This window comes from Balaenoptera borealis (genome assembly GCF_965194805.1).
Source record: "Balaenoptera borealis genome assembly, chromosome: 15".
NCBI classification, from domain to species: domain Eukaryota; kingdom Metazoa; phylum Chordata; class Mammalia; order Artiodactyla; family Balaenopteridae; genus Balaenoptera; species Balaenoptera borealis.
Genome location: NC_138871.1, coordinates 56,747,016 through 56,774,927, shown reverse-complemented (window position 1 = coordinate 56,774,927; position 27,912 = coordinate 56,747,016). Strand labels below are relative to the sequence as shown.

Below are 27,912 nucleotides of genomic sequence, written 5' to 3'. Positions count from 1 at the left end.
TTTTAGTATTTCTACATTTTCTACAATGAGCACAAGTCACTTCAGTTACTGGGGAGAGAAACCTCAACAGATGCTATATTTTAAAGTTATGTAAAAAGAGTAAGTGAGAAAGAGAAAGAGGCAGAGGGACAACATCAGCTGTGCCCCAGGACGGGCATAGGAGCTCGCATGGAGGGGCCACACACACAGCATGAGCGCTTCTCTACAAGCAGGGGAACCCGGTCACAGACCCTCCACAAGGTCCACGGTCACCCAGTGCTCCAGATCTCCCTCCCCGCCCCGCACACACACACAGTCATGGGAGCACCAGGTGTGTGCCAAAGATCACAGGCCGTGTGTGTGCAGACCCGTAGGTGCCTGTCAGGAAGCCTTTACTGAGGACCTCGGCAGCAGGCAAGTGCTGCGCTGAGCCTGTGGACAGAGGGATGGAGAGGACCCTGGCCTCAGGGGGCAGTCCACCCGGCAGAACCCTGCAGGGCAGTGGGCTGAAGGCTGTTACGGGGGATGGGGAGCTACGGCCCCCAGGAACCTGGCGTCCTGGAGAGGACAGAAGGAGGATGGATGACAGTGGTGTCCAGGACCTGGCCCGGGAGACGCTGAGTCACTCGGCAGCAGTGCACGTAGAAGCGGTGGGGCTGGGAGAGTTACTTGGCAGGGGTGGCGCTCGGGGGCACCCTGTGGGTGCTCTGGGCCCGCAGCATGAGGATCAGTCACCCCAAGGGCTTCTTGCGGGCAGGGTCCTGAGTCACAGACAGGGCCGTGGAGTCTTGCCCTCGTTCCCAGCTATACCTGTGGCGATGCAGGTAGGCGGGGCTCAGACAAGGCTGGGATCCCAGGGAAAGGTGGGCAGTCCCACAGTTGGGGGTAAAACCTCCCCGGGTACTCACGCGGTCCCAGCTGGCACCAGGAGGCTGTCATCGGGGGTCAGGCTCAGGCGCTGTCCTTCCATCGTCACCACCGAGGAGCCCTCCTAGGAAAGAGGAGTAGGAGAAGCAAATGGAGGCTGTCAGGGCGCGGCGCCTGTCCGAGTGTCCCTGAGTCAGCCTTGGCAAGGAGGCCCAGGAGCCGGTCCAGGCCGTGGGCACCCCAGGAGCAGCCTGGTCCTCACGGGCAGGCAGGAGGCTGTGCCCCCCCCCCGCCCCGCCCCCGGGCCCACTTGCCAACTGCCACAACCAGACGTCCACGTCCTGTCTTGGGCCTTCGCTGCTGCCTTGTCCATGGACCATCACCTGGGGGGAAGTGACACAGAGTTTTCCAGCGCATCCTGCCCCACGTGGGAGACGGCCTTGAACCTGGCCCCGAGACACCAGGCCTGCGTGGGGCAGGGATGGGGCCCGCAACACAGCCTCATTTCCAGGTGCTGAGCAGAGACCTGGCCTTGGAGAGGAAGGCTGCCCAGGCCACAGGGCCCCCTGGCCACCTGCTGTTGGGGATCACACGTGCCTGCCCTCCACACCCACCTACATATCTGGCCCCTCGGATGCACGACACAACTACTGCTGACCCATGTGGAGGCACGCCTACCAGGGGCACGCAAGGCGCGTGTGTGTACATGGCACAGTGCAGACGCACGTAGCACACACACACACACACACGTGAACTCCCCAGAGAATGCCCACCTCCCTTCCTCGTGAGAGGTTAGGAGTCTGGCCTAAGGAGGAGGAGGGAGATGGGAGGGGATGAATGAGAGCGAGAGGGAGGCTGAGCAGCTCTGACCTGCATCAGCCCGGAAGCCCACAGCTGCTGTGCAGGCCACGCTCCCACCGGCCCAGAGTGGGACTCAGTAGATATTGGCTGGAGTGAACTGAAGCAGGGAGAAGGAGGGGTATGAAAGAATGGGGTGGGAGGGGCTTGGTGGGGCGCACCGGCTCTCACAGCCCTGTGTAAGCTCAGGGCTCGGCTGGCTGGGCCTTTTAGGGCAGGTCTGCATCCAGTGATCATTCCCTCCACGGGGGTATCTAATTCAAACTCCAAGGGATGTACCAGTGGCAAACGGTAAAGCACAGGTGAACGTGAGCCTCCTGGCAGGTCTCCTCGTCGCCACACTTGCCCTCCTGATCCAGTCCTCACACAGGCTACAGTGATCTTTCTGAAACCCCACTGCAGCCTGGTCACCCCCCTGCTCCCCGCTTCAGCACTTGGGTGAAGCTCTCTTGTTTCCAGGATTCGTCCTTGCACCTTGCCCAGCCCAGGAGAGCCGCTAGCACGTGGGCACAGCCTGCTACTTTGGCCATCTACCAATTGTATCTGCTGCCCCCACTCCCCTGTCCTGGTTCCCCAACCTCAGGTGTTTGCAATGTCAGCCTGTTTCAAGCCTCCATGCCTTTGCTCAGGCTTCTCCTTCACCTGGAATGGGCTCTCCATCTTCCTTTCTTCCTTTTGCAAACTCCTACAATAGCTTTAAAACTCAGCTTATATATCACCTCCTCCAGGAAGTCGTCCCTGACTTCCCTCACAGCCTGGTTCTTCCTTTATCCTCCTATGGCTTCCTGTAGCTTCTCTACCAAAGAATGTATCACATGATCGTGGCAATTGTTGATTAACTTCTCCATTTACTAGACCATACACTCTCTGAGACAGTGACTCTATCTTATTTTCTTACTAAAGCCTGAAACATAATAGGCACTCAATAAATGTTGAATGGAAGGAGGCGAGCCTGGTTTGGGTCTCTCTCTGTGCAACTCTCCACCCAACCCTCACCCCCAAATATCTCTTTCCCTTCTGGCTGCCAAGGCTATGACTGGCCAAAGGCCCAGGAAATCCTGGCAGGGAGATGACCCCAGACCCCCAGGAATCTCTCAGTGGATGGGGCAACCCCCTACTCCGAAGGCAAAGAAAGATTGCTGGGGACCACATAGCCTCCATGGGCTTCCACTCACAGCAAAGCCATCATCTCAGAGTCAGGGAGGAAACAAGACCTATGCTTGCGTCCACAACCTCCAAAACTGGCATGTGAGTGTGTGTGTGTGTGTGTGTGTGTGTGTGTCCATGTGTAATTAGTTCCCATCTCCCGGGGCTGCTGGGCAGATGCCCTGAGTGGCCCAGCGCTGTGTTACCTGGGTCTCATAGGTGTCCCCAAACAGGCTGAGGGGTATGCCAGCGTGCAGCTCCTTGCGGTGGCCATCCAGCCAGGCCTCCAGGGACATGGGCTCCATGACGGACCGTGTGCTCAGGGGGAATGGCGGTTCCTTGAGCAGCTGGTCTGCACCCACAGCACAGCTGGGGTCAGCGTCCTCTGGCCCCGCCGGCCCCGCCCCAGAGGGCCCAGTTCCCAGGGGTCCAGTTCCCAGGGGTCCCAGCTCCCAGTCGCTGAAATGGGCTCTGGCTCCAGCTCAAGGACCAAGCAGCCATGGGGGGGTACTATTTGGTGCCATCTTCTTGTGCCTTGAGTACAGGGCAGAGTACTCAAAAGGAGACCCCCTGGTACCCAGAGCCAAGACCCACCCTTCTCTGGAAAAGGAGGGAGGGAGGGAGGGAGGGAGGGAAGGAGGGAGGTGGAAGGGGAGAAAGATGGTTCCTAGTCGCCTTACCAGGGTTGGGTTTTCCTGTTCTGTGCTGCTCAGAGCTAAGGAACCTGCAGGCACAAAGGGGGAAGAGTAGTGGCTAGTGAGACACACGCGCGCGCACGCACACACACACACACACACACACACACACACACTCATACACTCCGGGGTGCAGGAGCCCACACACACTCATGGTGCCCTCACACAATTTGTTGTATATCCGCCATCCTTTCCCTCCCCTCCCCAGGGGGCTTCCCACCCTGGGAAGGGGCAGACTTTCTCCCTAAATCCTGGGCTTGATGGCTCTAGGCTGGCAGGTACTGCCGAGGAGCACTGCTGGGCTGGGTCTGCTCTCCCCAGCCAGAGCATGGGGCCTCAGGAGAGCGAGGGGCAGGGGCTGGGCTGGGGGCTCACTCCTGGATGATGGGGGCCAACTGTGTGCCGAGATCCTCGCAGTAGAACCACTTCTCAAACAGGACGTCAGTGGTGTCGCCTATGTAGTACCTGCCAGAACAAAAAGCGGGCACCCGGCTCCCCACCTGGACATCCTCAGGGCAGCCTCCCTCAGGCCTGGCTCTGCTTGTGATTGGCTGGGCCCGGGCTGGCCCTACAGAGCTGACGGCCTGCTCCATCCTGTTAGCGCAACCTAGTGGCCAACGCACGCTCACCCACACTCAGCTCTCCCAGGAGCCCCCGTGTGGCCCCAGCGTGGGTGGGCTATTATCGACCCCGTCCCCATAGCTCTTCCTGGTTCCCCAAACTTGACCATTTACAAAGTAGACAGAACTCCGAGATTCAGGGAGAAGCTGGGCAACTTGGCAGGGATTACACAGCCTGTAAGTGGCAGAAGCAGGGCCGACTGGGGACAGTCTTAGAAACACAGCATCAGTGGCAAATGCTTTTCCAAAAGGGGAAGCTGAGGCTGAGCCTGATCCGGGCCCTAGTGTGCTGGCACTCTAGGTCAGAGCACACGGAACCTTAAGGAACCAACGTGCTGAAGACGTCCCCCAGATGAGGGGCTCCTTCTTTTGGGGTCATGGATGGCTCTGAGAACTGGAGCAAAGCGCTGCGCCTCTTCTCTGGAGGAAGGTCCATACGCCTGTACACAGAGCCTCTAGTAGACTCCCTGAAGCCCACCCAGGCCCCCAGCCCGGCCTGGCGTGCAGCTCCACTGGCCTGAGGAGCGCGGGGCAGACCGGGGCTGGGCCTCAGGGCCCTGTGTGTGCAGCACATCTACTGACTGAATGCCTAACCCCCAAGCTTAGCTCCCAGTGCCAGGCCAGCTCTGCTCTTCGGCTCCTCCTGAGAAAGAGAAGTGGTCCTGCTTATGGGCGATGGTTTACAGACACAGTGCATCCACCCTGCCTGACACCCTAAGTTCTATCCTGGGATGGAGCTGGCCACTGGAAAGCCTCATAACTGGACCTCGATGCCCTCCAGGAACTGCCTTCAGAGTGGCATTTTAATGTTGAGCCCCTGGCTTTTATTAAAGGTCAAAAGCAGCCAGATGAAATCTGTTACTGAATTTGCTGTAAAAGTGTTACTGAAGACGCCATCCTCTCCATCACTGAAGACTCCCCATATAAAGCCCCATGTCAAAAATTTATTTTCGAATTTAAGGCCAGGCAGCTATTTCTACAACAGACTATTCTGCAGTAGATTAGTATGCAGTCATTAACATGGCGTTTTTTGCAAAGCATTTAATAGTATGAGAGATACTCATGAGTTTTTTTATGTAAAAAAAACTGCAAAACTCAAACCCATGCTTGCAGTAAGACTACAATGTTGTAAGGTGTAGGTATGCATAGAAAAAAGATGAGATGGACGTCTAAGTGCTTTGTTAGCTTTGATTGGCGGGATGACTTTTTTCTGCTTGTTTTCTCTTTATTTTGTTTTATTGAGATATCATTCACATGCTATCAAATTTACCCGTTACCTGACAAGTCATTTTAATTTTGTTCATTTTGCTTTCTTGTACTTTTCCAGATTTCAAGATTGAACGTGTATGACTTTGGTAATTAGAAAAAAAGGGACGAATTTTTAAAATGTCCATTATAACACAAGATGTGGACATTTTTAAAATGTCCATTATAACAAAGTTTTCTGATTTCAGTAACTTGCTGGGAAATTTTAATTTTCTTAGTTAAAAAATATAAAAAAATAGCTTAGCTTTTGGAAAAATCTGGGTCCCCCTGAACCACAGGCTGAGTTCTCCTTTCAGAGGAGAGGAGGTAACTGAATGGGACAAGATGGGAACTCTGTTCTAGAAATCTGCTATAGAAACAGAGCACCCATCTCTGCACCCATATTCGTCCCCTCCTTGGTGTTTACTCACACTTCCATCTAGGCTGTCCCAGCCGTAACTTCATATTTCTCTATAATGCCAGCTCGGCCACTTTCTAGCAAACTCAACTTCCCTGGGCCCAGTTTCTTCATCTGTAAAGTACATAACGGTACCCACCGGATAGGATCATTGTGAGGGTTAAAGGAATAAATACACATAAAGCGGTGCCCAGCACGTAGTAAGTGTTACTCAAATGTCAGCGCTGGGTGTGGAATGAGCTGGGGTAGAGAAACAAGCAGAGGGGCGCATTGGCGGAGACTCAGCTCTGGGGTGGGAGGCTGGGAGAAGCAGCACTGTTCCGGGCTGCCCTGGGCCAGGGGGATTTGACTTTGGCAACCATCCCCCTGCCCTTCCCCAGCAGCCTCAGTGCAGAAAGCACAGGTTCTGGGTCTTCCCTGGCGGTCCAGTGGTTAAGACTCCACGCTTCCACTGCAGGGGGCGTGGGTTCAATCCCTGGTTGGGGAACTAAGAGCCCACATGTTCTGGGCCCAGCCAGAAGGTGTCAGGCTGATGGGCTCCCAGGGGGTCACAGAGAACACCCCGCTTCCCCGGCATCATCAGACCCACCCTACCACCTACCCCAATCCCTCCCCATCAGCCAGCAAATGCAGGGTCTCCATTGCCACCAACCCTCTCAGTGGTGGCTGAGTGGCTTTCTTGGGTCTATCTAGGATCCTGCTGCTTCCCCCCCCCAGCTCTGTGCCAGACCCCCAGACCAGGCCCATTTACCTGAGCGCATCTAGCTCCGTTTTCAGCCGCCTCCGCTCAATCACCAGCCCCACTGTGTTGGCAAACCTCTGTGGAGAGTGGGGGACCCCAGCGGGCAGGAGGAAGATCTGCAGGGGTGGGGACAAGGTGCCAGCCCCCCACGGAGGCCTCAGTGCTGCGGGGTCCCAGGCCTCCCCAGCTGGCCACAGTCCAGCCCAGCCCCCTCTCTGCCAAGCCTCCACCCGGGAACTAGAGGGGATGTCAGGCTGTGCTGAGATGGACAGCCTTGAGGAGGAAGTGCCTGAGGACGGGGCCGAGGCAGGTTGGGCAGGTAGGAGGGCAGGAAAAGGCTGGGAGCACAAGACCGCCACGAAAGCCAGGAGAGTGGACATGCTGGGGTCCTGTTCTGGGGCCCAGCCTCACCTCTCCCTGCCGAATGACCACATCACGGTGTTTCCCTTGCTCCAGGACTTGGAGAAGCATGTCGCCTTCCAGCTGGTAAAACACCTGTGGCAAAGGACAGCAGACAGGCTTGGACTCTCCCCAGTCCCTCTTCCAGGTCTTTGGCCTGAGTTCTGACCAGGAAACCTGAGGAACTTCCTGAAGGCCTCAGAGTTCACAAGCACCTTGGTCACTCTCGCGTGAGGCCCCAGCCTCCCCTGACACAGGCCACAGATAAAAGGGCTGGGGACATGTGAGGATCATACCTTGACGTTAAAGTGATGACCAAAGTACCCAGGACATAACAGCTGGTGTCTGGCTTGAGGGCAGGAGGCTGGCTGAGATGCTTAGTGAACAATTCAGGGACCCATCAGCCAGGTAAGGAGAACCACCCATTTACTGCGTCCCAGGGGCTGGGCAAGCACTTTCCTATACAGACAGGCCTTGTTTTATTGTGCTGCACTTTATTGCGCTTCCCAGATACTGCGTTTTTTTTTTAATTGAAGGTTTGTGGCAACCCTGCATTGAGCAAATCTATTGGTGCCATTTTCCCAACAGTATTATTTCTAAATTAAGGTATGTATACTGTTTTTTTAGACATAATGCTATTGCACACTTAATAGACTACAGTATAGTGTAAACATAACTTTTACATGCAGTGGGAAACCAAAAAATTCATGTGACTCACTTTATTGCAATATTTGCTCTCTTTCAGTGGTCTGGAACCGAACCTGCAATATCTCTTAGGTATGCCTGTACATTATCAGAAATCTTTGTGACAACCTCCAAAAATATTATTAGCCCCATTCTGCAGAAAAGAAAAAAGGGAAACTGAGGCTCAGAGAGTGAAGCCACTTGCCTAAGGTCACACAGTTAGTCCTGGAGCAGCAGTTTGGACCTGAGTCTGAGTGTAGCTCTGGAGCCAGTGCTAGCTCCTCTGGCCACAGTGATGCCCTGGAATGGGGCTATGCTGGTCCAAATCCCTCTGGAGGTCGACTGGACACATAAATGGCCATGTAAATGGTGGACTTGATGCTGGAAGCTGGGATGAATTGGGGGCTCTGGGGATGGAAGCACTCGCCTCCTGCTGTCTCCCTGGGGCGGGGAGCAGGTGCTGCAGGGTTCCTACTGCATTTTCCTATTCCATCCTAAGTCCCTAATTAATGTGTTTACTGAGATTACCCATGGCACTGGGAGGAGGAGGAGGAAGACACATTTTCTCTTTACCAGTCACACATTGCACGGGTGTTAAGAGCCCCAGCCAAATAGTTGAAGGGGTGTTATTAATAATAATTATTACTATTGTGTAAGGAGTTAGAGGAGATAGAGGTTCTTGTCCCAGAGTCTACTAAGAGAAATCAAGTGAGCTCAGGGAAACTAGAGAAATGTGGCTTTACGGTCTGACACGAGGACAAGCTGACACAACCCCTCTGAAGGGCAATGTGGCAAAGGGCAGGAAGAGCCTTCACCGCTCACACCCCTGTAAGGGTTTCTTGGGATGCAGGACCTTCCACGCTGAAACCGTCAAAGTCCAGGGAAAACCAGGACAGTTGGCCGCCTTACAGCTTGCCCTAGTCATTCCATCTCTAGGAAAGTGGCTGCAGTGAATCAGAAATGCACCTGGCTCGGAACTTCCCTGGCGGTCCAGTGGTTAAGACTTCACCTTCCAATGCAGGGAGTGCAGGGGTTCGATCCCTGGTCGGGGAGCTAAGATCCTACATGCTTTGCGGCCAAAAAACCAAAACATAAAAACAGAAGCAATATTGTAACAAATTCAATACAGACTTTAAAAAAAATGGTCCACATTAAAAAAAAAAAAATCTTAAGAAATGCACCTGCCTCATGGCCGCCGTACATGGCTGTTTTATCACAGCACATGGTGGTTAAAGGCATAGCATCCAGTGTCACTCGTCCCTCAGCTCGGCCAGGTCACCGTGTACCTTTGGCCAATTCAGTTAGCCTTTCTGTGCCTCGTTTCCTCATTTATAAAATGACAGTATCTACTCAGAATGTTGCTGCGAAGTGTGCCCAGAATGCTGTACGCAAAGGTACCCAGCACACAGTCCGCACTCAGCAACCTCTAGCTATTAATATTAGTGATGGAAGGAATAGCAAAAATAATGCTAATAATAGCAATAGGGGAAATGGCACTATTTTATGATAGAGACAATATATAGAACATTATGCAGCCATTAAAAACGATGTCTCTGAATAACTGTTAATAAAATGGGAAAATACTAAAGTTATCATGTTAAAGCAAGATGCAGAGCTACACCCAGCAGGTTTCTAATTACGTAGCCATACATGTATAATCCAGGCAGTGTTCACCGTGGCATCCCTGAGTGGTGGGATTATGAATGAGGTACACATTTACGTTTGTCTTTCCTATATTCTGCACGTTTTCTACAATAAACAATATTTACTTTTATTATTAAAAATAACTCATGCAAATTATTTAAAACAAATAAGAAAAAACTTATCAGGCTCTTCTAGGGAGCAATTCTGCAAACTCCCCCCAAACCCTCCTTAGCTGGGAGGAAGCCCCTATGTGTTTGTATATGTGGGAGGTGTCCTTCCATGGTTATGGGGAGAGGAGGAAAGGCCTAGGGAATTCTAGAGAGGGGGTCATACCCCTTAGGCCCCACAACTATCAGGGAAAGCTGGAGTGGGCGGCAGGGCTGGAGTGATGGTCTGGGCCAAAGTCAAGCCCTTTCTGGGCAGGCTACAAGGTGTTAGTGGCCATTAAACAACTTAGAAAAAGTGGAATTTTAGAGGCCTGTCCTGTGATGAGGAACAGGCCTAGCCTGGAGCAGAGGGGCACATCTTGAACAGCAGAAAATCCCAAACAGTCACGGGCACTCCAAAAGGAATGATGCTCTGTTTGGAAGTAAATGATGTTTGGGGCCTGGGGCTAACTAGAAGATTAACTGTACTGGCTGTTGAATCGATTTTGGCCTCCGCAGCCTGGAAAGGCCTTACAGGCAGGCGAGGCCAGAGAGGGGCTGAGGGTGCAGAGAACCCATGTGTATTAAGCACCTAAGCTCTGTGCCAGGCTCTGTGCACATACCGTACCCACACTGCATCCTTCCACCAGCCAGGGGCCGGTGTCCCCCGTGAGCTGCGAGGAAACAGTCTCAGAGAGGTGATGTGATGGGCCCTGCCAAATCACATCGTTGGTAAGAGGCAGACTCCAGGTCCAGCTGACTCCCAGCCCAGGCTCCCTCGCACCTGTGCGCCCCAAGGGAAGGAGTCAGGTAACTGGAGTGTGTGTGGTGGGTAGAGCCTGGGCACCTGAAAGGCTGTTGCAGAGGCCTGAGTTCAGCCAGGAGGAGAATTCGGCTCAGTGACTCCCTTCCCTCACCAGGGAGGAGCCTGGCCCCCGGACTCTCCTCGGATTCGAGGACAAGCAGTGACAGAGAGGCTGCTGACCCTCAGCCCTGTGGCTGCCAGGGCCTGTGGCTGGCACTCTCCCCCGCCGCAGGTAGGACCAAACCATCACAGATTGATGGGAGTTCCCAAATTCCTCCCAGCCACCTGAGGGTCCCTCCAGAGTGGGGACACCTGCTCAAGCCAGCCCTCCTCACCTGCCAGCGACCCAGCTGAGTCAGGGTTTGGTTTGGGCCCCTAAGCGGACACCCATCCACTTGGGGAGACCTTGAGGTGGGGCTGGGACAGAGGTGGTAGGGGGCAAGAAGGGGAGGAAGGAGGGAGGGAGATGGGAGAGGTGGGCACTGAGACCTGGGCTCACAGGGTGGAAGCCTCTGGAAGACAAGATGGGGGGCCTGAGGCTGACTGAGGCAGGCAGGCAAGACCCTGTAACCGGCCTCATTTCCCCCACCGGGGCCACTCCCAATCCAATCCCATCTTCCCTCTGTAGTTTTGGTTTTCCTGCTGATTTTTTCCAGAGGAAAATGGCCTCCAGTGAGGTGTGTTGTGAGAAGTGGGTGGCGGGAGAGGGTCGGGGCCTAGGAAGGGGAAGAGGCGAGGGGTTGGCTGGCCAGGGGTCCTCCCCGCTCTGCCCTCACCCACGCCTTAGGTGCTCGGCAAATGCTTGTTAAGCGAGTGATTCTCCTGTGTTCCCTCCAGTCCCCAGCTGCGGCTGAGACACCAGTGGTAGGGGGTGGAGGCTGGTGACCAAGCTGAACCCCGGACCTTGAACCCCAGCGTCAGGTCCCCCATACTGAACCTTTGCCACCAGAGATTCTGATAGCTGGGAACCCATCCGTGCCTCTCAAGGGGGCCCATCTTTTTTTCTTTGAGTTTACTTTTGTTTGTTTACTTTGGGGTAGAGAGTACAGAAATACAGTTCAAAATTCAAGGTACAAAAGGGTATTCAGTACAAATTCCCCCTCCCACCTGCCCACCCCTCCATCAAATAGCTCCTAGCAACTGATGTGTCTTGTGCCCTCTAGATAAGGAGGGGGCCTCCCAGCCCCAGCCCTTCCTGGAGAACTTGGCTCCTGGGACCAGAGTGGAGCGCCCAGGTCCCTCTCAGCATTTGGGTCTCATTTTGGAGGCCAATCTTGCATTATTCAGGTTTGGGGGCGAGAGGGGCAGGGCATCCCCCCACCGGAGCATGGACGGCCCCTGTGTCTGGGGGCTGATGCCCAACAGCTGGAGCCTCTCACTCCCACAGAGGCTGGATTCTTTCCCGGGGCTTCCCCAGCAGTGTTCCCTCGAGGATGGAGCTGTCAAGGGTGTCACTGGGTGCCCACAACTTCCAGGCAGCAGTTTTACCCTGTGGTTTCAGTTGTGTCCCCTTCACCCATCAGTCATCTGACCACCCGCCTCTCTCATCCACAGGCTCTGGCCCTGGCAGGGGAAGTGTCCCCTCCCCCCAGGGCTGGGTCGGTGGTGGTGGGGGGCAGTCCACAGCCTACCTCCTCACCCTCCTCGATGTGGTAGTCCTTCCTGGTGTTGGGACCCCCGACGAACATGATTTTGAGCTGCTTCTGGTGCCTGCAGTGGATGAGAGGGGAGAGGTCCTGAACCAGCTCGCGGTTGCACAACCAGAAACTAACACAACATTGTAAAGCGATTATGCTCCAATAAAGATATTAAAAAAAAAAATTCCACCTCATGGGGCTACTGGGAGAATTAAATGAGGTGATGTGAAAACACTTGGCAGTCTCCGGCTTGTCGAGGTGTTAGTGATTGGAGCTGTGTGGTTTGAGGAGCCGCCCTGTTGGAGATTTTCAGCGGACACAGCAAACTCGGGACTGTGAACCCGGAGCTGGGGAGCACACGAGGCCGGGCCACCCAGGCGAATGAAGGGGAAGGAGGTGAAGGGTCCACAGGCGAGGGCCTGAGAGGTCTGCCGGAGGAAGACTGTGCTGGGACACGGTCAGCCCTGTTGGGTGCTGGGGCAGAGGTGGCCAGGGAGAACCTGGTGGGGGTCTGTGTGCGCCCAGCTGCAGAGGGGGGCCTGGGAAGAGCACCAAATGGAGATCCTCCCACAGCAGCTGACCCTCTGACTTCGCCCTCTGCCTGCAGCTTCCTGAACGGAGTGTGGGTGTACGATTGGGCTGTCCCCAGGCCTCCGTTCTACAATTGATTCTGGGGTATCAACCTCCCCACCCCCCAATTTCTGAGAGTCAGTGGGGGTTGGAGCGCTGTTTCTCAGCCCTGGGGGACAGGGCTGCCATCTGGCATCGGCAAGTCTTTAGTCTCCGTCACCCAGCCATCCTCAGACGTCAAGGCAGCACGCAGTCACCAGAAAGAGGAACAGACGAAGGTGGTGAAACCCGGAACAGCCCGTCCTCACCCTTCCCTGAACACCACGAGAATGGCATCCCCCTTTCTGCAAGCTTCTGGGTCGGCGAACTCTGAGCTGGAGGTTGAGGGGTGCAGATGGAGGAGGAGGAGGTGAGGACAGAGGGCAGGAGGATGGGGGCGTGCGTGGGACTCACAGGAGCTGGTTGCAGACCGGCGGCAGGAAGGAGGCCCGGTTCTCCTCCACCCAAGCCTTCACTCTCACGGGTCTCTCCATGGCCTCCCAGGAGCCGCGCTCCAGAGCCGTGTCCTCCGCGCCGTCGGAGGGGCGCGCCTCTGCCCGACCGCCTATTGACCGCCTGGTTAATCAGCATCCCGAGGGTCAAAGGGCGGGGCAACCACCTGTGACGCGCTGTGGCCACTCTCCGACTTTGGTCTGGAGCCCCCGCGCGCTCCGCGCCGCCTGACCCAGCCTCGCAGCACAGCCGGGGCGCCCCGCCCACCCGCGCCGGAGTGGGGCGCCCGATCCAGGAGTAAGTCACAGGATCGAGAACATTCCTGGTCCCTTGTCCCCAGACTTTCCGCCTGGGCCCCAGAGAAACCCCAAAGAAATCCTGTAAGGGGGGGAAGGCGGGTTTGTAAACCAGGGCGCCTGAATACAGGGGTGCTGGCACTGGGTTGAGGCCTCAGTTTCCTCATCTGAAAACTGGGAATGTCAACACAGCCATCTCCGGGTTGCATAGCGGCCACCATAGGCCCCGATTGATGTTAGTCCCCTATCCTTTCACGAGGACAGAGGTCAGGCCAGAGTCCGCAGATTTCTTGGGGGCTGCTTGCTCGGCTCTACCTGTGGCTGGTTCGGGAGAGGACGGGAGGAGCAGCGGGGGGCGCAATGCTGGGAGCCCCGGACGCAAGACAGGTACTCGCTGCGCCGGGCTGGGGGGCGCCGTCCCCACGGCGGGCAGAGCACCGACAAAGTGCCTGGCACTGTTCTCAGCTCCTTTCATGTCTTGGGGGCATATTCAAGGCACACCACAATTTATGAGGAGTTTTACAGATGAAGAACCGGGCACTCGGACCTCAGGAATCTGGGATCCGGGGTGCGGAGGGCGGACAAACCTAATGGGTTAACGATTCCAGCCTGGGGTAAGAGGCGCTAACCCGGGACCCTCGGGGCGCGGGGAGACCCGATGCTTGCCTGTGTGGGTGCGGAGGAGGGGGAAGGACGATTGGACACGGGCTTTCTTCTCTTTCTTCCCGACTCAGAATTCTTAGGAAGATTGCGCCTGTGTGTTGGAGGAGGGAGGTGAGGGTGGCGGAGAAGGAACATAGCCCAGACACCAGCATCCAGACTAGAGTTTAGGAAACTCGAAACTCCTCGGACTCCTGTCCCCCATCCCATCTTGGCCACTCCCTGCTGCCTGGGGTGGGCGGGTTTTCTCAGCACCCTCAGACACAGGGGCTCCTTGTGCAAATCAATACCCAGTCAGACGAATTACTTTTATTAAGTAAAAACTGTATTTGAAGATAATACCTGCAGTTTGAATTAAAGATATTTTTTCATAGAAAAAAATCTGGAAGTGCCAAAATTTTGGCAAGTCATCCTTGAGTTATGATTTCTTCATATTTCTGCTTATCTGTATTTTCTAAATTTTCTGTAATAAATATATTTTTTTTGAAAAAATAAATTCTTTAGCTTGGGAAAAAAAAACAAAAACAAAAAAAACCCCAGTCTGATAGCAAACAAGATTCCTGCCCTCCCCCGCTGGGATCCTCCTGTTTCCTCTCCACGTACCGCTACCCTTTTCTTCCCCTTTCTCCCTCCTTTTTCTTTTTAGCTATTTATTTAGATTTTTTTCTTTTCTGAGCATTTCTTTCTAGAATCTTATTTGGCACCAAAATAACTCAAACCATATTCTTTGTCTTTCTCATCTACAAGTAATCAGAGGAGATGATTGGATGTTTGTTAAATGGATGGATGGGTGGGTGGGTGGATAAAGGCATGAATGAATTCCCACTACAAGGAAAAAAAAACCTCCATGATTTCAGCCCAACAGATGTTCTGATATGTAGTTCAAAGAAAAGAATGACAGTTACCCTGCATTTTATTTTTTATTTTTTTTTAACTTTTTATTTTATATTGGAGTATAGTTGATTAACAATGTTGTGTTAGTTTCAGGTGTACAGCAAAGCGATTCAGCTACACATACATGTATCTCTTCTTTTTTAAATTCTTTTCCCATTTAGGTTGTTGCATAATATTGAGCAGAGTTCCCTGTGCTATACAGTAGGTCCTTGTTGGTTATCCATTTTATTTTTTTTAATTAATTTTTATTGGAGTATAGTTGCTTTACAATGTTATGTTAGTTTCTGCTGTATAGCAAAGTGAATCAGTTATACGTATACAGATATCCACTCTTTTTTAGATTTCCTTCCCATTTAGGTCACCACAGATCATTGAGTAGGGTTCCCTGTGCTAAACAATAGGTTCTCATTAGTTATCTGTTTTATACATAGTAGTGTGTATATGTCAATCCCAATCTCCCAAATTGTCCCACCCCTCCACCTTCCCCCCTTGATAACCATAAGTTTGTTCTCTACATCTGTGACTCTATTTCTCCTTTGCCAATAAGTTCATCTGTGCCATTTTTCTAGATTCCACATATAAGCAATATTATACGATCTTTTTCTCTTTCTGACTTACTTCACTCTGTATGACAATCTCTAGGCCCATCCACGTCTCTGAAAATGGCACTGCTTCGTTCCTTTTTATGGCTGAGTAATGTTCCATTGTATATATGTACCACATTTTCTTTATCCGTTCCTCTGTCAATGGACATTTAGGTTGCTTCCATGTCCTGGTATTGTAATCAGTGCTGCAATGAACAACAGGTGCATGCATCTTTTCGAATTATGGTTTTCTCCAGATATTTGCCTAGGAGTGGGGTTGCTGGGGCATATGGTAGCTCTATTTTCAGTTTTATAAGGAACCTCCCTACTGTTCTCCACAGTGGCTGTACCAATTTACATTCCCACCAACAGTGTAGGAAGGTTCCCTTTTCTCCACACCCTCTCCAGTGTTTACTGTTTGTAGATCTTTTGATGATGGCCATTCTGACCAGTGTGAGGTGGTACTTCACTGCAGTTTTGATTTGCATTTCTCTAATAATTAGAGATGTTGAGCGTCTTTTCATGTGTTTGTTGGCCATTTGTATGTCTTCTCTGGAGAAATGTCTATTTAGATCTCCGCCCCCCCCCCTTTTTGATTGGGTTATTTGGTTATCCATTTTAAATACAGCAGTGTGTACATGTCAATCCCAAACTCCCTAACTATCCCTGCCCCCCACCCTTCCACCCTGCTAACCATCTCCAAAATTTACAAACAGCTCATGCAGCTTAATATCATCAAAACAAACAACCCAATCAAAAAATGGGCAGAAGACCTAAATAGACGTTTCTCCAAAGAAGACATACAGATGGCCAAGAGACATATGAAAAGATGCTGGGCACCACTGACTCCAATGTTCAGAAAATCAACAATTCGAATTCTATCTGGGTGTTCAGGCATTGTTTAGTCACAGCCATCTGGACTCCTCCCAGTTATTGATCCATGGGTTCCTTCTGGTTTCTGGCTCTTACCAGCTCACAGCAGCCAGCTCTCCCCTCTGCACACAGGAGCTCATTTGCAACGTGGAGCAAGAAGCAGTCTCTGCCCTAGGACCAGAGCTCATCAGAGCCTGTCCTGGTTGCTGGTGCCTGGCTCTGGTCTCCCCTAGATGGTGGTTGCCTGCCCAGGTCACTAAAGCCAGTAGATACTCCCAGGCTTTGCTGAGTCTGGCTGCTAACAGTCTGATCTCTTCAATCTGTCAATGCACAGAACTAGTTTCTCCAGTCGATCCCTATCCCAGCTCACCTTGGTCTGTCTCTGTCTGTATCTCTGTCCCACTTTCCCTCCCTTTCATATAATTAAGCAAATGTTTAAGATCAAACATGAATAAAAGGGCTAGATCATGAACTGTACTGGTTATTTGGAAATCTGGGTTCTGGCCTTGCTATCTCTTTAACTTGTATTATTTACAAGTCTGTTTTAAATTTTCTAGACATGTGGTTGGTTTGAGGGGTATTTTTGTTTTGATTTTTGTTCGGCTATCATTTTGTTTCATTTATTGTTTCTAATTTTATTGCATTGTGGTGAGTGAAGATGGTCTGTGTATTATTTTTGGGTGGGGATGTGTTAAGATTTCCTTTGCAGCTTAGTCTATGGTCCATTTTTGTGAATGTGTATTCTCTGCTTAGAATGTAGTTCTAAAGGTTTCTGTTAGCCTAACCTGCTGTGTTACATAAATTATCTCTGTTCTAGTTTATCAAGGTGCTCATGGGTGCAAATAACAGAGACCCCAGTTAAACAATGGCTTAACCAAGAGAAAGTTAAAGACTTATATAACTGGATACCCAGAGGAAGAATGAGCTTGTGAACTAGTGGTGTCATAAAAGACCCTGGTTCTTTCTCTTCCTCAGATCTGCTAACGGCAGCATGAGCTTCATCTCAAGGCTGATTCCCTGAGGGGTCAAGAGATAGAAACTATCCATAGCTTTTCTTTCAGACGAGGGGTTCTCAACCTTGGCACCACTGACATTTTGGGTGGATAATTTTTGTAGGGGGCTGTCCTTTGCATTGTAGGATGTTTAGCACATTCATGGCTTCTCCCCACTAGATGCCAGTATCTCTCCCCCAGTTGGGACAATGAAAAATGTCTCCAGACATTGCCAAATGTCCCTGGGGGGCAAAATTGCCCCCAAGTGAGAACCAGCTGTGTATACTGGCAATACAAGTTTCACATGCCCCAACCTGAACCAATTACTGGAGTGAAGGGAGGGATAATCTGATTGATTTATTCAAACTAAGATTTGTGCTTGAAGCTGGAGGCAGAGTTGGCTTCCCCCAAAGTCTGTGGCCATGGGGGGTGGGGTGGGATATTCACATAAAACTCTGGCTCATGACTGGGAGGTGGGAAATGATGCTTGGAAGGTAGTGAACCATGTCCACTACACCTGACTTTTGACTAAGTTTTCTTTGACCCATTCCCTCCTCTACCTTCTAGTCCTATATGTCTAGTGGTTATTATTATTTTTTTAATATTTATTTATTGCTTGACTGATTGATTGATTGCTATGTTGGGTCTTCGTTTCTGTGCTAGGGCTTTCTCCAGTTGCTGCAAGCGGGGGCCACTCTTCATCGTGGTGCACGGGCCTCTCACTATCGTGGCCTCTCCCGTTGCGGAGCACAGGCTCCAGATGCGCAGGCTCAGTAGTTGTGGCTCACGGGCCCAGCTGCTCCGCGGCATGTGGGATCTTCCCAGACCAGGGCTCGAACCCGTGTCCCCTGCATTGGCAGGCAGACTCTCAACCACTGCGCCACCAGGGAAGCCCCGGTTATTTTTTATATATATATTTATTTTTAAATTTATTTTTAATTTTATTTATTTTTGGCTGTGCTGGGTCTTCGTTGCTGTGCATGGGCTTTCTCTAGCTGTGGCGAGCAAGGGCTACTCTTCGTCGCGATGCGCGGGCTTCTCATTGTGGTGGCTTCTCTTGTTGCAGAGCATGGGCTGTAGGTGCGCAGGCTTCAGTAGTTGCAGCACACGGGCTCAGTAGTTGCGGCACAAGGGCCCTAGAGCGCACGGGCTCAATAGTTGTGGCTCGCGGGCTCTAGAGCGCAGGCTCAGTACTTGTGGCGCACGGGCTTAGTTGCTCTGCGGCATGTGGGATCTTCCCCGACCAGGGGTTGAACCCATGTCCCCTGAATTGGCAGGTGAATTCTTAACCACTGCACCACCAGGAAAGCCCTGGTGGTTATTTTTTAAATACATGCATGTCTGTAAACTTGTAATTTCTAATGTGTATTGTTAATAAGCATCTGTATCCACCCCTAGAACAAGTCAAGGACAAAAGAATCTGGGCAAGATTTAACTTCCTGCTGGAATTCCCTACTGGCAACTTCTATGTTGATATTGTTTAGATTATTATTTAAAAGTTTTATACAGGCAAGAGTTAGATGTTTTTATATGTTTTTCTAATGTATTAACCGATTATTAAGCTACTGTCTCTCAGCTCCAAACTCACTTTCTATACTCTGCATTATAATGCAGGGGCTGGGATTCTGCAAACTCCTTTTATGCTTTGCCAGCTGGTTCTGTTAGCCCCTGCAAAGTGGAGATAATAGAGGGAGACTGCAGGGATGGAGGAAGGAGAGGGAACTTGCTCTTTCCTGATTGATTCCTCTCTCCTGACTGCCTGTGGCTCCTGGGCTCATCACCTTGCCTTCTTCCCTTGGCAGTTTCTAAATCCAATTTGCAATTTTTCCAGTTCTCGCAGAATCAGCTTTAAAGTGACCCCATCAGAGTTACCAGTTCCGGAAGTTGGCATGCCCTGTCAGAGGTCTGAGTTTCAATTCTGCAGAAGTCGTCCTCCACTTTCCAAGGTTTAGTAATTCCCCTTCTTCTTTGGTTCCCTCAGCCCTAGCGGGTATTAACTGCTTCTTACAGTTGCTACTTCTGTGATACTGCAGATTTTTTTTTGACTTTTCAGTTACTGGTTAACAACTTTAGACCTAGTTAACAGTTCTCTGTATTACATTCTCTTTGTTAAATAACTGGCATGATTTCTGTCTCCTGACTAATATACTTTTATAAGCTTAATCCTCTGTATTAAAAGATTTCTTTATGGTTGTGATTTGCAACTCAGGGAGGGTTAGGTTCTAAAATCGGGGCATCAAATAATAAAATGGATTGACGCTCCAATATACTACTTCTCTAATGTGATCATAGTTGGCTACTGGCCCTGGGATGGAGCCAGTAACTGCAGCTAAGACCCCACTGGACAGGGCAGGGCAGGGCAGCCGAGGAGAACGCCCTTCACCTGCATGCTGGTCACTGTCAGCTTTTCAGGGCTCTCTGCAAATAGAGCAGGAAGTTTATGTCTCTCTGTCACCTCACAGGTGGAAAGTCCTCAGGGAGACATTCACAGGCCAGCTCTGCTATGAGCTTTCAGTTTGGCTTATATATCTGCTACATTTCCATTTTTTTCTGGCTCCAGGGCCAGTGAGCTCTCCCCCCTCCCTTTCCTCCCTCCTTCCTCCTGTGGAGATAATATTCTTCAGCTTGCTGGTCTTCTTTTCCCTCTTTGCCAGGGGCCATGAATGCTACTTCCCTTCAAATCACTCTGTTAGACACTTCCACTGCCCTATTACCCCACCCCCCAACATCCTGCGGCATCCCCCTCATTCTTCCTAGCATGGATCCCACATGCCTTGGACAGGAGTGGACATATGTGGGCTCTTATGAGTCCAGGGCTCTGTGGACAGTGGCTAAGCTTGGCATTTCTTGTAGCCCAGGTGTCATGGCGGAATTCTTACCTGCTACCTTCAGATGAGGAAACTGAGAAATATCAGCCACTCCTACAACTTAATTTAAAAAATGATCAAAACCCAAAAAACAAAAATAAAAAAACAAAACAACAAAATGATGGGTGAAAGATTTGAACAAACATTTCACAAATAGCCAACAAGCACGTCAAAAAATGCTCAACACCATTAGTCATCAGGGATATATACATTAAATCTACATTGAGATACTATTATACACCCAGTAGATTGGCTAAAATTAAAAAGACTGCCAACACCAAGTGTTGAAAAGGATGCAGAGCAATTGGAATGATCAACATTGCTGGTGGGAGTATAAAATGGCACAACTACTTTGGAAATAAGGGTCTGGCAGTTTCTTATAAAACTAAACATAGAACTTCATCAAAATTAAAAACTTTGGTGCACCAAAGGACACTGTCAAGAGACTGAAAAGGCAACCCACAAAATGGGCCAAATATTTGTAAATAATATATCTAGTAAGGGATTCGTATTCAGAATATACAAAGAACTCATAAAATTCAACAACAAAAAAACAAGCAACCTAATTAAAATTGGGCAAAAGATTTTGAATAGACATTTACCCAAAGAAGATACACGAATGGTCGATAAGCACATGAAAAGATGCTCAGCATCACTAACGATTAAGAAAATGAAGATAAAAACCACAATGAGATAGTACTTCACACCTGTTAGGATGACTATTACTAAAAAGAACCCCAAACAAACAGAAAATAACTGTTGGTAAAGATGTGGACAAATTGGAAGCCTTGTGCATTACTGGTAGGAGTGTAAAACGGTGCAGCTGCTGTGAAATGCAGTATGATGGTTCCTCAAAAAATTAAACAGAATCACCATATGATCCGGCAATCCACTTTTGGGTATATATCCAAAAGAAGTGAAAGCAGGACCTTGAACAGATATTTGTGCACCCATCTTCATAGCAGCATAATTCACAATAGCCAAAAGATGGAAGCAACCTGTGTCCATTGACTGATGAATGGATAAAAAAATGTGCTATATACATACAATAGAAAAGGAATGAAATTTTGACGCATGCTGCAACATGGATAAACCTTGAAGACATTATGCTACCTGAAATAAGCCAGACACAAAAGGATAAATGCTGGATGATTCCACTTATATGAGGTACCTAGAATAGTCAAACTTGCAGAGACAGAAAGTAGAATAAAGGTTACCAGGGGCTGAGGGAAGGGGGATGGAGAGTTTATTGTTTAATTGGTACCGATTTTCAGTTTAGGATGATGAAAAAGTTCTGGAGATGGATAGTGGTAACAGTTGCACAACAATATAAATGTACTTAATGCCACTGAATTGTACACTTTTTTCTTTGGCTGCACCACACAGCTTGCAGGATCCCCAACTAGGGATGGAACCTGGGCCACAGCAGTGAAAGTGCTCAGTCCTAACCACTGGACCGCCAGGGAACTCCCTGAATTGTACACTTAAAATGGTTAAAATGGCAAATTTTATGTTATGTATATTTTATCACAATTTAAAAATGCTTTTAAAAAGCTATACAAAAACCTATCTTATGACCCAGCAGTCCCACTCCTGTATTTACTGAAAAGAAATTAAAACAAAAGGACTTGTACAAGAGTGCTCCTAGCAGCTTTGTTTATAATAGCTCCAAACAGGAAATAACCTAAGATGTCCATTAATAGGAGAACGGCTAAGCAACTGTGGTGTATTCATGTAAAGAAATATTATTGAAGCCACTCAGTCAGTTGTTGGCTAAACAGAGATATGAACAAAGGTTGTTTTACTCCAGTTCCTTATCTTTCTTCAACCCCACAGGGTGAGTTTTCCTACTCACTCCAAAATTTTGACCTAAGGACAGCCCTGAATGTAACTGAAACTCCAGAGTTCCATAGGTGCCTCTGCTAAGACTCTTCCTTCCTCCTCTCAAAGGGAAGACCCCATCATTATCTGTGCTTAGTCTCTAAGACCTGTCATCCTGTACCTGGTCCAGGAGGTTTGGATTCAACTGTCGCCAGAACTGACAGAGGAACTACCACATCTTCTCAGCAGGAGGGCTTTGGGCATTTATTTGGGCACCCCAGCATACCTGGATCCCCGTTTTCATCTCTCTAGGGGTCGTAGTTCTATCTGGTCTTTCCCATATTTCAAGTTAGAACACTTTGGCCACCATCACGTGGGGTCTCTGTGAGCCCTGATTAGTGCCTCTCTTGAGGGTGACCCCTCATGGGTCTCTTTCTCCAAGGCAAACTGAGCCCTGTACTCTGTAGAGTGTTGAGGGCATGGACTCCTGAGTCTTACAATCTGTATTTGAAAACTGGCCCTACCACTTACTTACTTAGGTAACCTCACTGTGCCTCAGTTTCCTCATCTGTAAAAGAAAATACTACTACTACTTACTTCATAGGGTTGGCATGAGGATTAAATTAGTTACTAAGGTGTAAAGTGCTTAGAACAGTGCCTGGCACATGGTAAGTGCTGTGTAAGTGCGTTATTTTTTACCCACCTACCCCCATGCTCTCCATATTCTTTGAAAGATTTTGTTCTCATATGACAAGTGAAAGAAGTAATTAGGATCCAGCCAGGATCCAGTCAGGAGGCGGAAACCACACCAGTACTTTGAACAGGGACAATTCAACATGAAGAACTGTTAACAACCAGTTAACGGGGACTACCTACGAAGAGGGGTCAACGGGACTCTAAGGGACACAGGAATAACGGATAAAGGGAGCAGCCACTACCTCCAGAGATGACACAGAAAACCCACGGAAGGATAAACCTGGAAAGGGCCCTCGCTCCCTGCCGCAGCTGAGGCTCAGAACTCACGGGTGGGGACGTAAGTTTGCTGAGGCGCTGCAGGCTGCGGCTGGCGAGCAGGAAACCGTGATAGCGGAACCTGCCCGGAAGCCGCCCGCCGGCAGCTGTGCAGTAGAAGCCGGAAGAAAAGCCCTGGCAAGAGGGAGAGAAGGCCCTTCAGTGTTGTGCGGACGCCTTCCCCGGACGCGGCGCGAGCGTGGTGCTGGCTGGCACGATCGCAGGGCAGGGCAGAGACGGTGTACTTGGAGCTGAAGGAGCGCACACCCCGTCAACGTCCTCATAATTAAACGACGTTTAACGGGGAGTGCTTCCTGTTTATGTTTCATGCACTCGTAGCGGTACGAAGGGGGCTGAGGTTAGGGCAGTCCCGTGCTCCGGGCGGTCCGCTGTAGTCACTACTCATGCCCGTTGAGCCAGTATTATTACAGCCGCCCACCCCTGCGCCCCTCGCTCTCAGAAATGTCCCTGTTCGGAGGATAAAGTGTGTGGTCACGTAGACGATAGTATTCCCACGGATAGTAGCCAGAGACACAATAAATACACACAAACAAACCTGCTTGAAGACAGCCCAGGTGTGGCAGGACCAAGATTCAGGGAGAAGACAAGGGCACTGGGGTGAGCGTGGCAGCCTGATTCCCCCTTGAAGCGCTGGCCGGTTTGTAGGTGGGAGAAACTAAGAGGCTGAGAAGCTGAACCAAAAGCAATAGTTCTCAAGGGTAATATATGATTTTTAAAATGTACGTCTGAGTCTGTCTAAAAGAGCTCTTTTAATAAGTATAAAGTAAGTCTGACATGCAAGCACAGTGTCGTTAAAATGGCAGCATCTTTCTGAACGCTACATAAAGTTAATGGCACATTTTACAGGTTATGGCAACTTAGGTTTGATGAAATACAGTCTATTTGTTCCTATGGTATACTTGTTCCCACGTACAGTGTCTCTATAGGAGAGACTCCTAGAAGTGGAACTGCTGGGTCAAAGGTCATATATGTGATAGATCTACTAAACTGACAAAAACAAACAAACAAAAAACCCTGAACAGTGTCCATTTCCTCACACTCTCCTCAACACTGAATGTTACCAATCTTTAAGACTTTTTCTCCTCTGACAGGCTCTCACCATGTCTTCATTTCAGCTTCAGTCCAGAGTGAAGGGAATCTGTGATTCCCCAAAGTATCACCATGTTCCACTCCTATGTGTAATTCGTTCAAATCTGCATCATACTTTCCTAGAGCTGGGGCCTATGACCTACACATCTTTCTCCTCCTGAGGGAAAATAAAGGGTCATTTCTCCACGTGGTGCTGGTGAGGGTCATGGACTATTAGGGTAGGAAGGGATCTTAGACACTGACAAATCCTACGAGTTCTGAAGGACATTCCAGACGGTCTTCACTGTTACAGGTGGCAGAGTATCTTCAATTTCTACTTAGAAAAGTAATAATTAAAATAATTCTTCAGACAACCTCTTGCCCCATCAACATGGGATCACTTTGGGAGCGTCTCAATGCCTGTTGACCAGCACCTGCAGTGGTCCCTGCATACAAGAAGTGTGCGTATGACTCAGCTGAAGAGGTGGGTCCTAGATGAGCTTTGACTCTTCTACAGCAACTTTTAAAAGTCATATACTGCTTCATATATAACCATAATAGAATGCTGGCTAAACACATAAAAAGTTTGCTGAAATAAAGTAAAAGAAGACCATATACTGAAAATTCTACAAATTTGGTTCAAGATGATATTCATTTACAAAATGTGCAAATTGCATTCTGCTGATCAAAATATCTTGTATGTCAGAAACAAAAGCCAAAAAGAGAAAATATAGTGATCATTATATCCAATTTGGTCTTTCGTTATTAGGCATGAAGACCAGCCATACCCGCTTCATGTTATTTGCAGAATGGTGCTTACATACAGCAGCCAGAACCCTTCTGTTTTAGCTCATCATTTAGACACAAAACCATGAAAGGAATAAAAATAAACCAGTTTTCTAAAGTGCAAAAAGCACAAATTCTAAACATTCGTTTAGGAAAGCAGTTTGTGTCTATTTTTGATGCTACAGTGAGTCATTAAATTTCATACATTTTAATATACATTTGTCCTAAGACCAATATGATATATGTTCTTTTAAAAGTTATTGTTAACAAAGCATGCTTTTCCCTTACATAATTAAAGTAAATTAAACATTTTGCATTACATGGTAAATGGAAGAAGGTTGAGACTAGTCTTATTACAGTATGGGTATTACTCAAGATTATTTTAACGTTATACATATATCTAAAATAAGTTTTTTGTTTTTTTTAAAAATAAGTTTTATTTTAAAAATCACTTCTTTATTACACATCACACAAATTATTAAATGCTTAAATAATTGCAAGTTATCAAGAGTATACATGGTAAAAGGCATTCTCCAGTTAAGCTAGAAAGCTCTTATCTGGTCTAGATCCCTCAGTTTATAAATGAGGAAACTGAGGCCCAGAAAGGGTAAGAGATTTACTTAAGGTCACAGAGCCAGGGAGGGCCTCAGACTCTTAGTTCATTGCTCTTCAGGGTATGAGGTTAAGTGATTTGAAGGTCTCAGTATACTTGTTCTTGCTGAAAAATCTCTCTGGTGGCACAGATTCTGACACTGCCCCCTCTAGGTTCAACATTGCCCTCACTCCTCCCTTAGAGCCCCAATTTCCTTGAGGACTAAGCTATTTTAGTTTCCAAAGGCTGTATCAGGTGCTGCCTTCCCTTCCCATGCAACCAGGGTCAGTCAGTATCTGCTGAACCAATACTGTTAAGGAGTAGATCCATGAAAGCGGAGAGTGGGAAGGGAAGCTGGACCACCAGGGGCCATTCTTCCTGCTTATAGTTCACCAGGCAGATTCTACCTGAGGGACTCAGGAGGGAGAAAGAGCAGACGCGGCAGATGCTACTGGATTTGAGAAGACGCTGTGTCTGAGTCCACGACTTACTTTCTTGTCTTTCAGGAAATTAACCCCTTTCAATTTAGGGGGAAAAAGTATTCCCACCTGGGGGCAAATCATGCATTTACTTTTAGAGCTTGTTCCATCTTTTGGGAGGGACTTATTTCAAAGGCTCACTCTCTGCTGCCCTTGATTTACCAAGGACTTGCCACAGCATGCTCCAAGGAGCCCTAATCCTGGCGTGCTGTAAACAGCTCTGCATCCCACCATCTGCCTGGTACCTGATGGGATCTTGCAGGGGTGCTGACCATCCCCCTTCTGAGCTCTTGCTCTGGATGTGTGTCTCTCACAGTTTACAAACCACCAGGAGAGGCTCGCCTATCTCCTTTCTCTGGGTGCACAACCCAGTCTGCACAAAGCAATGAACTTCCTGAAAACACCACCTTCAGGAGGCCTCTGCCTTAAACAGAACCTGTGCCTGTCTCCTCATCATCTGCCTGATCACTCTAATCTCTTCTGCTCCAATTTCAAGGCTCTTCTACAATTGTACTCTCGACCTCATCACCCGAACACAACCTGTTAATGTGGGCTATCAAGGTGATTATGCATGATCTTTATTCTGCCCCCATCACTTGCTCATGCTGGTTCCGAAATCTATTGACATGGTGCTCTATTGTTTGCTCTTCTGGCTCTCCCAGGAAAGCAGAGGTCACCGAACAGGGTGACCAACATGCCAACAGAGGCCCAGGAGACAATCGACTGATGCAACCCCAGAGGAAGAGAGACAGGGGGGAGGGGGGCATTTTGTGGAGGAGGCTGCAGCTACCCTCCCAGAGGGATGCAGCAGAGTTATCAGTCAAGGGCCGTAGGCACAGTGCCTAGAGCCCCCCCAAATGTTTACATTTTTTTTTTGAAATCAGAAAAAAAGATAATAATGAATGTAACAATAAATCCAGCCTGGATTATATTTGTGGTTTGTAGTAGCAAAATATAATTTAAAAAAAATTTTGTTGTTGTTTTGATGGACAAAGGAGCCCACGAAGACAAAAGTGCGTAAGGAACAGGACAGTCATAATTCGGCCCTGGGTACGGTTTACACTTTGTTTTTTAAAAAAGAAATGGATATCCAGATATTTGTAGGGGACCTCTTGATTTTAAATATTAGGAACTCGCTTTAAAATTAAACAAAACATACACGTTGTGGCCCAACAAAACACGTGGAGCTTAGCCTGCACCCTCTCGAAGGCCTGGGCTATCACCGTGTCCCCGGAATGCCCGTGGTTTGACACGATCCGAGCACCCCGCTCAGGATGTCAGAAGGGGCAGCAGAAAGCCTTCGGGGCAGGACAAGGGTCTGACGGTTAAATCTCTGCCCGGTCCGATCTTGGAAACTCGGTCGCCACCCCGGCCCAGGCGCTCCCTGGCTGCCCCACCGGCAGGCGCGGGCTTTGCTCATTCACGGGTTTTCCCGCTCCTGCCGACTTCCAGGGCGGCGCGGGGGAAAGGGGGGGGGGGGGGGCTCCTCCAGCTCACCGGTCACGCGGGGGCGCGGGGCAGAGGCGGCAGCCCAGGGCATCTGCGGCCCAGGAGCCGAGGCCAACCCGCTCGGCCCCACCCCTCGGAACAAGGCCCGCCCGCCGGCCGCAGCCCGGCTCCTGTTCTAGGCCTGCTTCTCGCGGGGCCTGCTCCTGGGAGGCGAAGCGCCACACTGAGGACGCGGAGGTGGTTTCAGACCGCAGCGCCCGGGGCTCCTCCTCCCGCGCTACCCAGGGAGGCGGGCTGTGCTCTTTTCAAGGTCCCGCCAAAGGGCCCCGCCATCGCGGAGGGAGACCTTCACAGCCTTCCCTCCTACACTAGGCCGGGAACCGCCAGACCGGAAGCTGCGGGGTCTCAGGGCCCCGGCTCGTTCTCGCCTAGCAGCAAGCCGCGGGTGCGCATGCTCCGCGAAGGCCCGCACAGAGCCCGGGTGAACCCTGATAGAGCCATCACGAGGCGGGGTAAGCGGAGCTCCAGTGGCGCAATCGGTTAGCGCGCGGTACTTATACAGCAGTACATGC

The 27,912-nt window shown here is 49.9% G+C and overlaps 1 protein-coding gene and 1 long non-coding RNA gene across 11 annotated transcripts in view; one reads left to right on the top strand and one right to left on the bottom strand.

The window, feature by feature from the left end:
• Positions 1–45: 45 nt before the first annotated feature.
• Positions 46–13,060, bottom strand: HAAO (3-hydroxyanthranilate 3,4-dioxygenase). Of its 2 annotated transcripts, XM_082358319.1 has the most exons (11): positions 12,909–13,044; positions 12,076–12,181; positions 11,880–11,958; positions 6,982–7,065; positions 6,580–6,686; positions 3,921–4,010; positions 3,531–3,574; positions 3,057–3,202; positions 1,161–1,229; positions 888–970; positions 46–789 (listed from the first exon to the last, which is right to left on the bottom strand). In XM_082358319.1, exons 2-11 carry the CDS (start codon positions 12,078–12,080, stop codon positions 711–713), a joined length of 786 nt encoding a protein of 261 aa, XP_082214445.1. In that variant the 5' UTR covers positions 12,081–12,181; positions 12,909–13,044; the 3' UTR covers positions 46–710. The 2 variants fall into 2 exon arrangements, with proteins under 2 accessions (XP_082214445.1, XP_082214444.1); XM_082358318.1 differs by lacking the exon at positions 12,076–12,181 and having other exon boundaries at positions 12,909–13,060.
• A 12,192-nt stretch (positions 13,061–25,252) lies between these two features.
• LOC309612482 overlaps positions 25,253–27,912 on the top strand; it is a 197,298-nt gene continuing 194,638 nt past the window's right edge. For all 9 annotated transcript variants that reach the window (XR_014235157.1, XR_014235158.1, XR_014235159.1 and 6 more), the window contains exon 1: positions 25,253–27,852. This is a non-coding gene — a long non-coding RNA (uncharacterized lncRNA). The remainder of the gene's footprint in view (positions 27,853–27,912) is intronic.

Bases quoted from the DNA above. Each gene is read 5' to 3' on its own strand.
- HAAO (XM_082358318.1), bottom strand. From the start codon at position 12,988: ATGGAGAGACCCGTGAGAGTGAAGGCTTGGGTGGAGGAGAACCGGGCC. The intron at 1,230-3,056 runs GTAACACAGCGC...ACTTCCCCCCAG, and splicing joins GGGACACCTATGAGACCCAG to GTGATGGTCCATGGACAAGG. The intron at 971-1,160 runs GCAAGTGGGCCC...CCTCTTTCCTAG, and splicing joins ACGTCTGGTTGTGGCAGTTG to GAGGGCTCCTCGGTGGTGAC.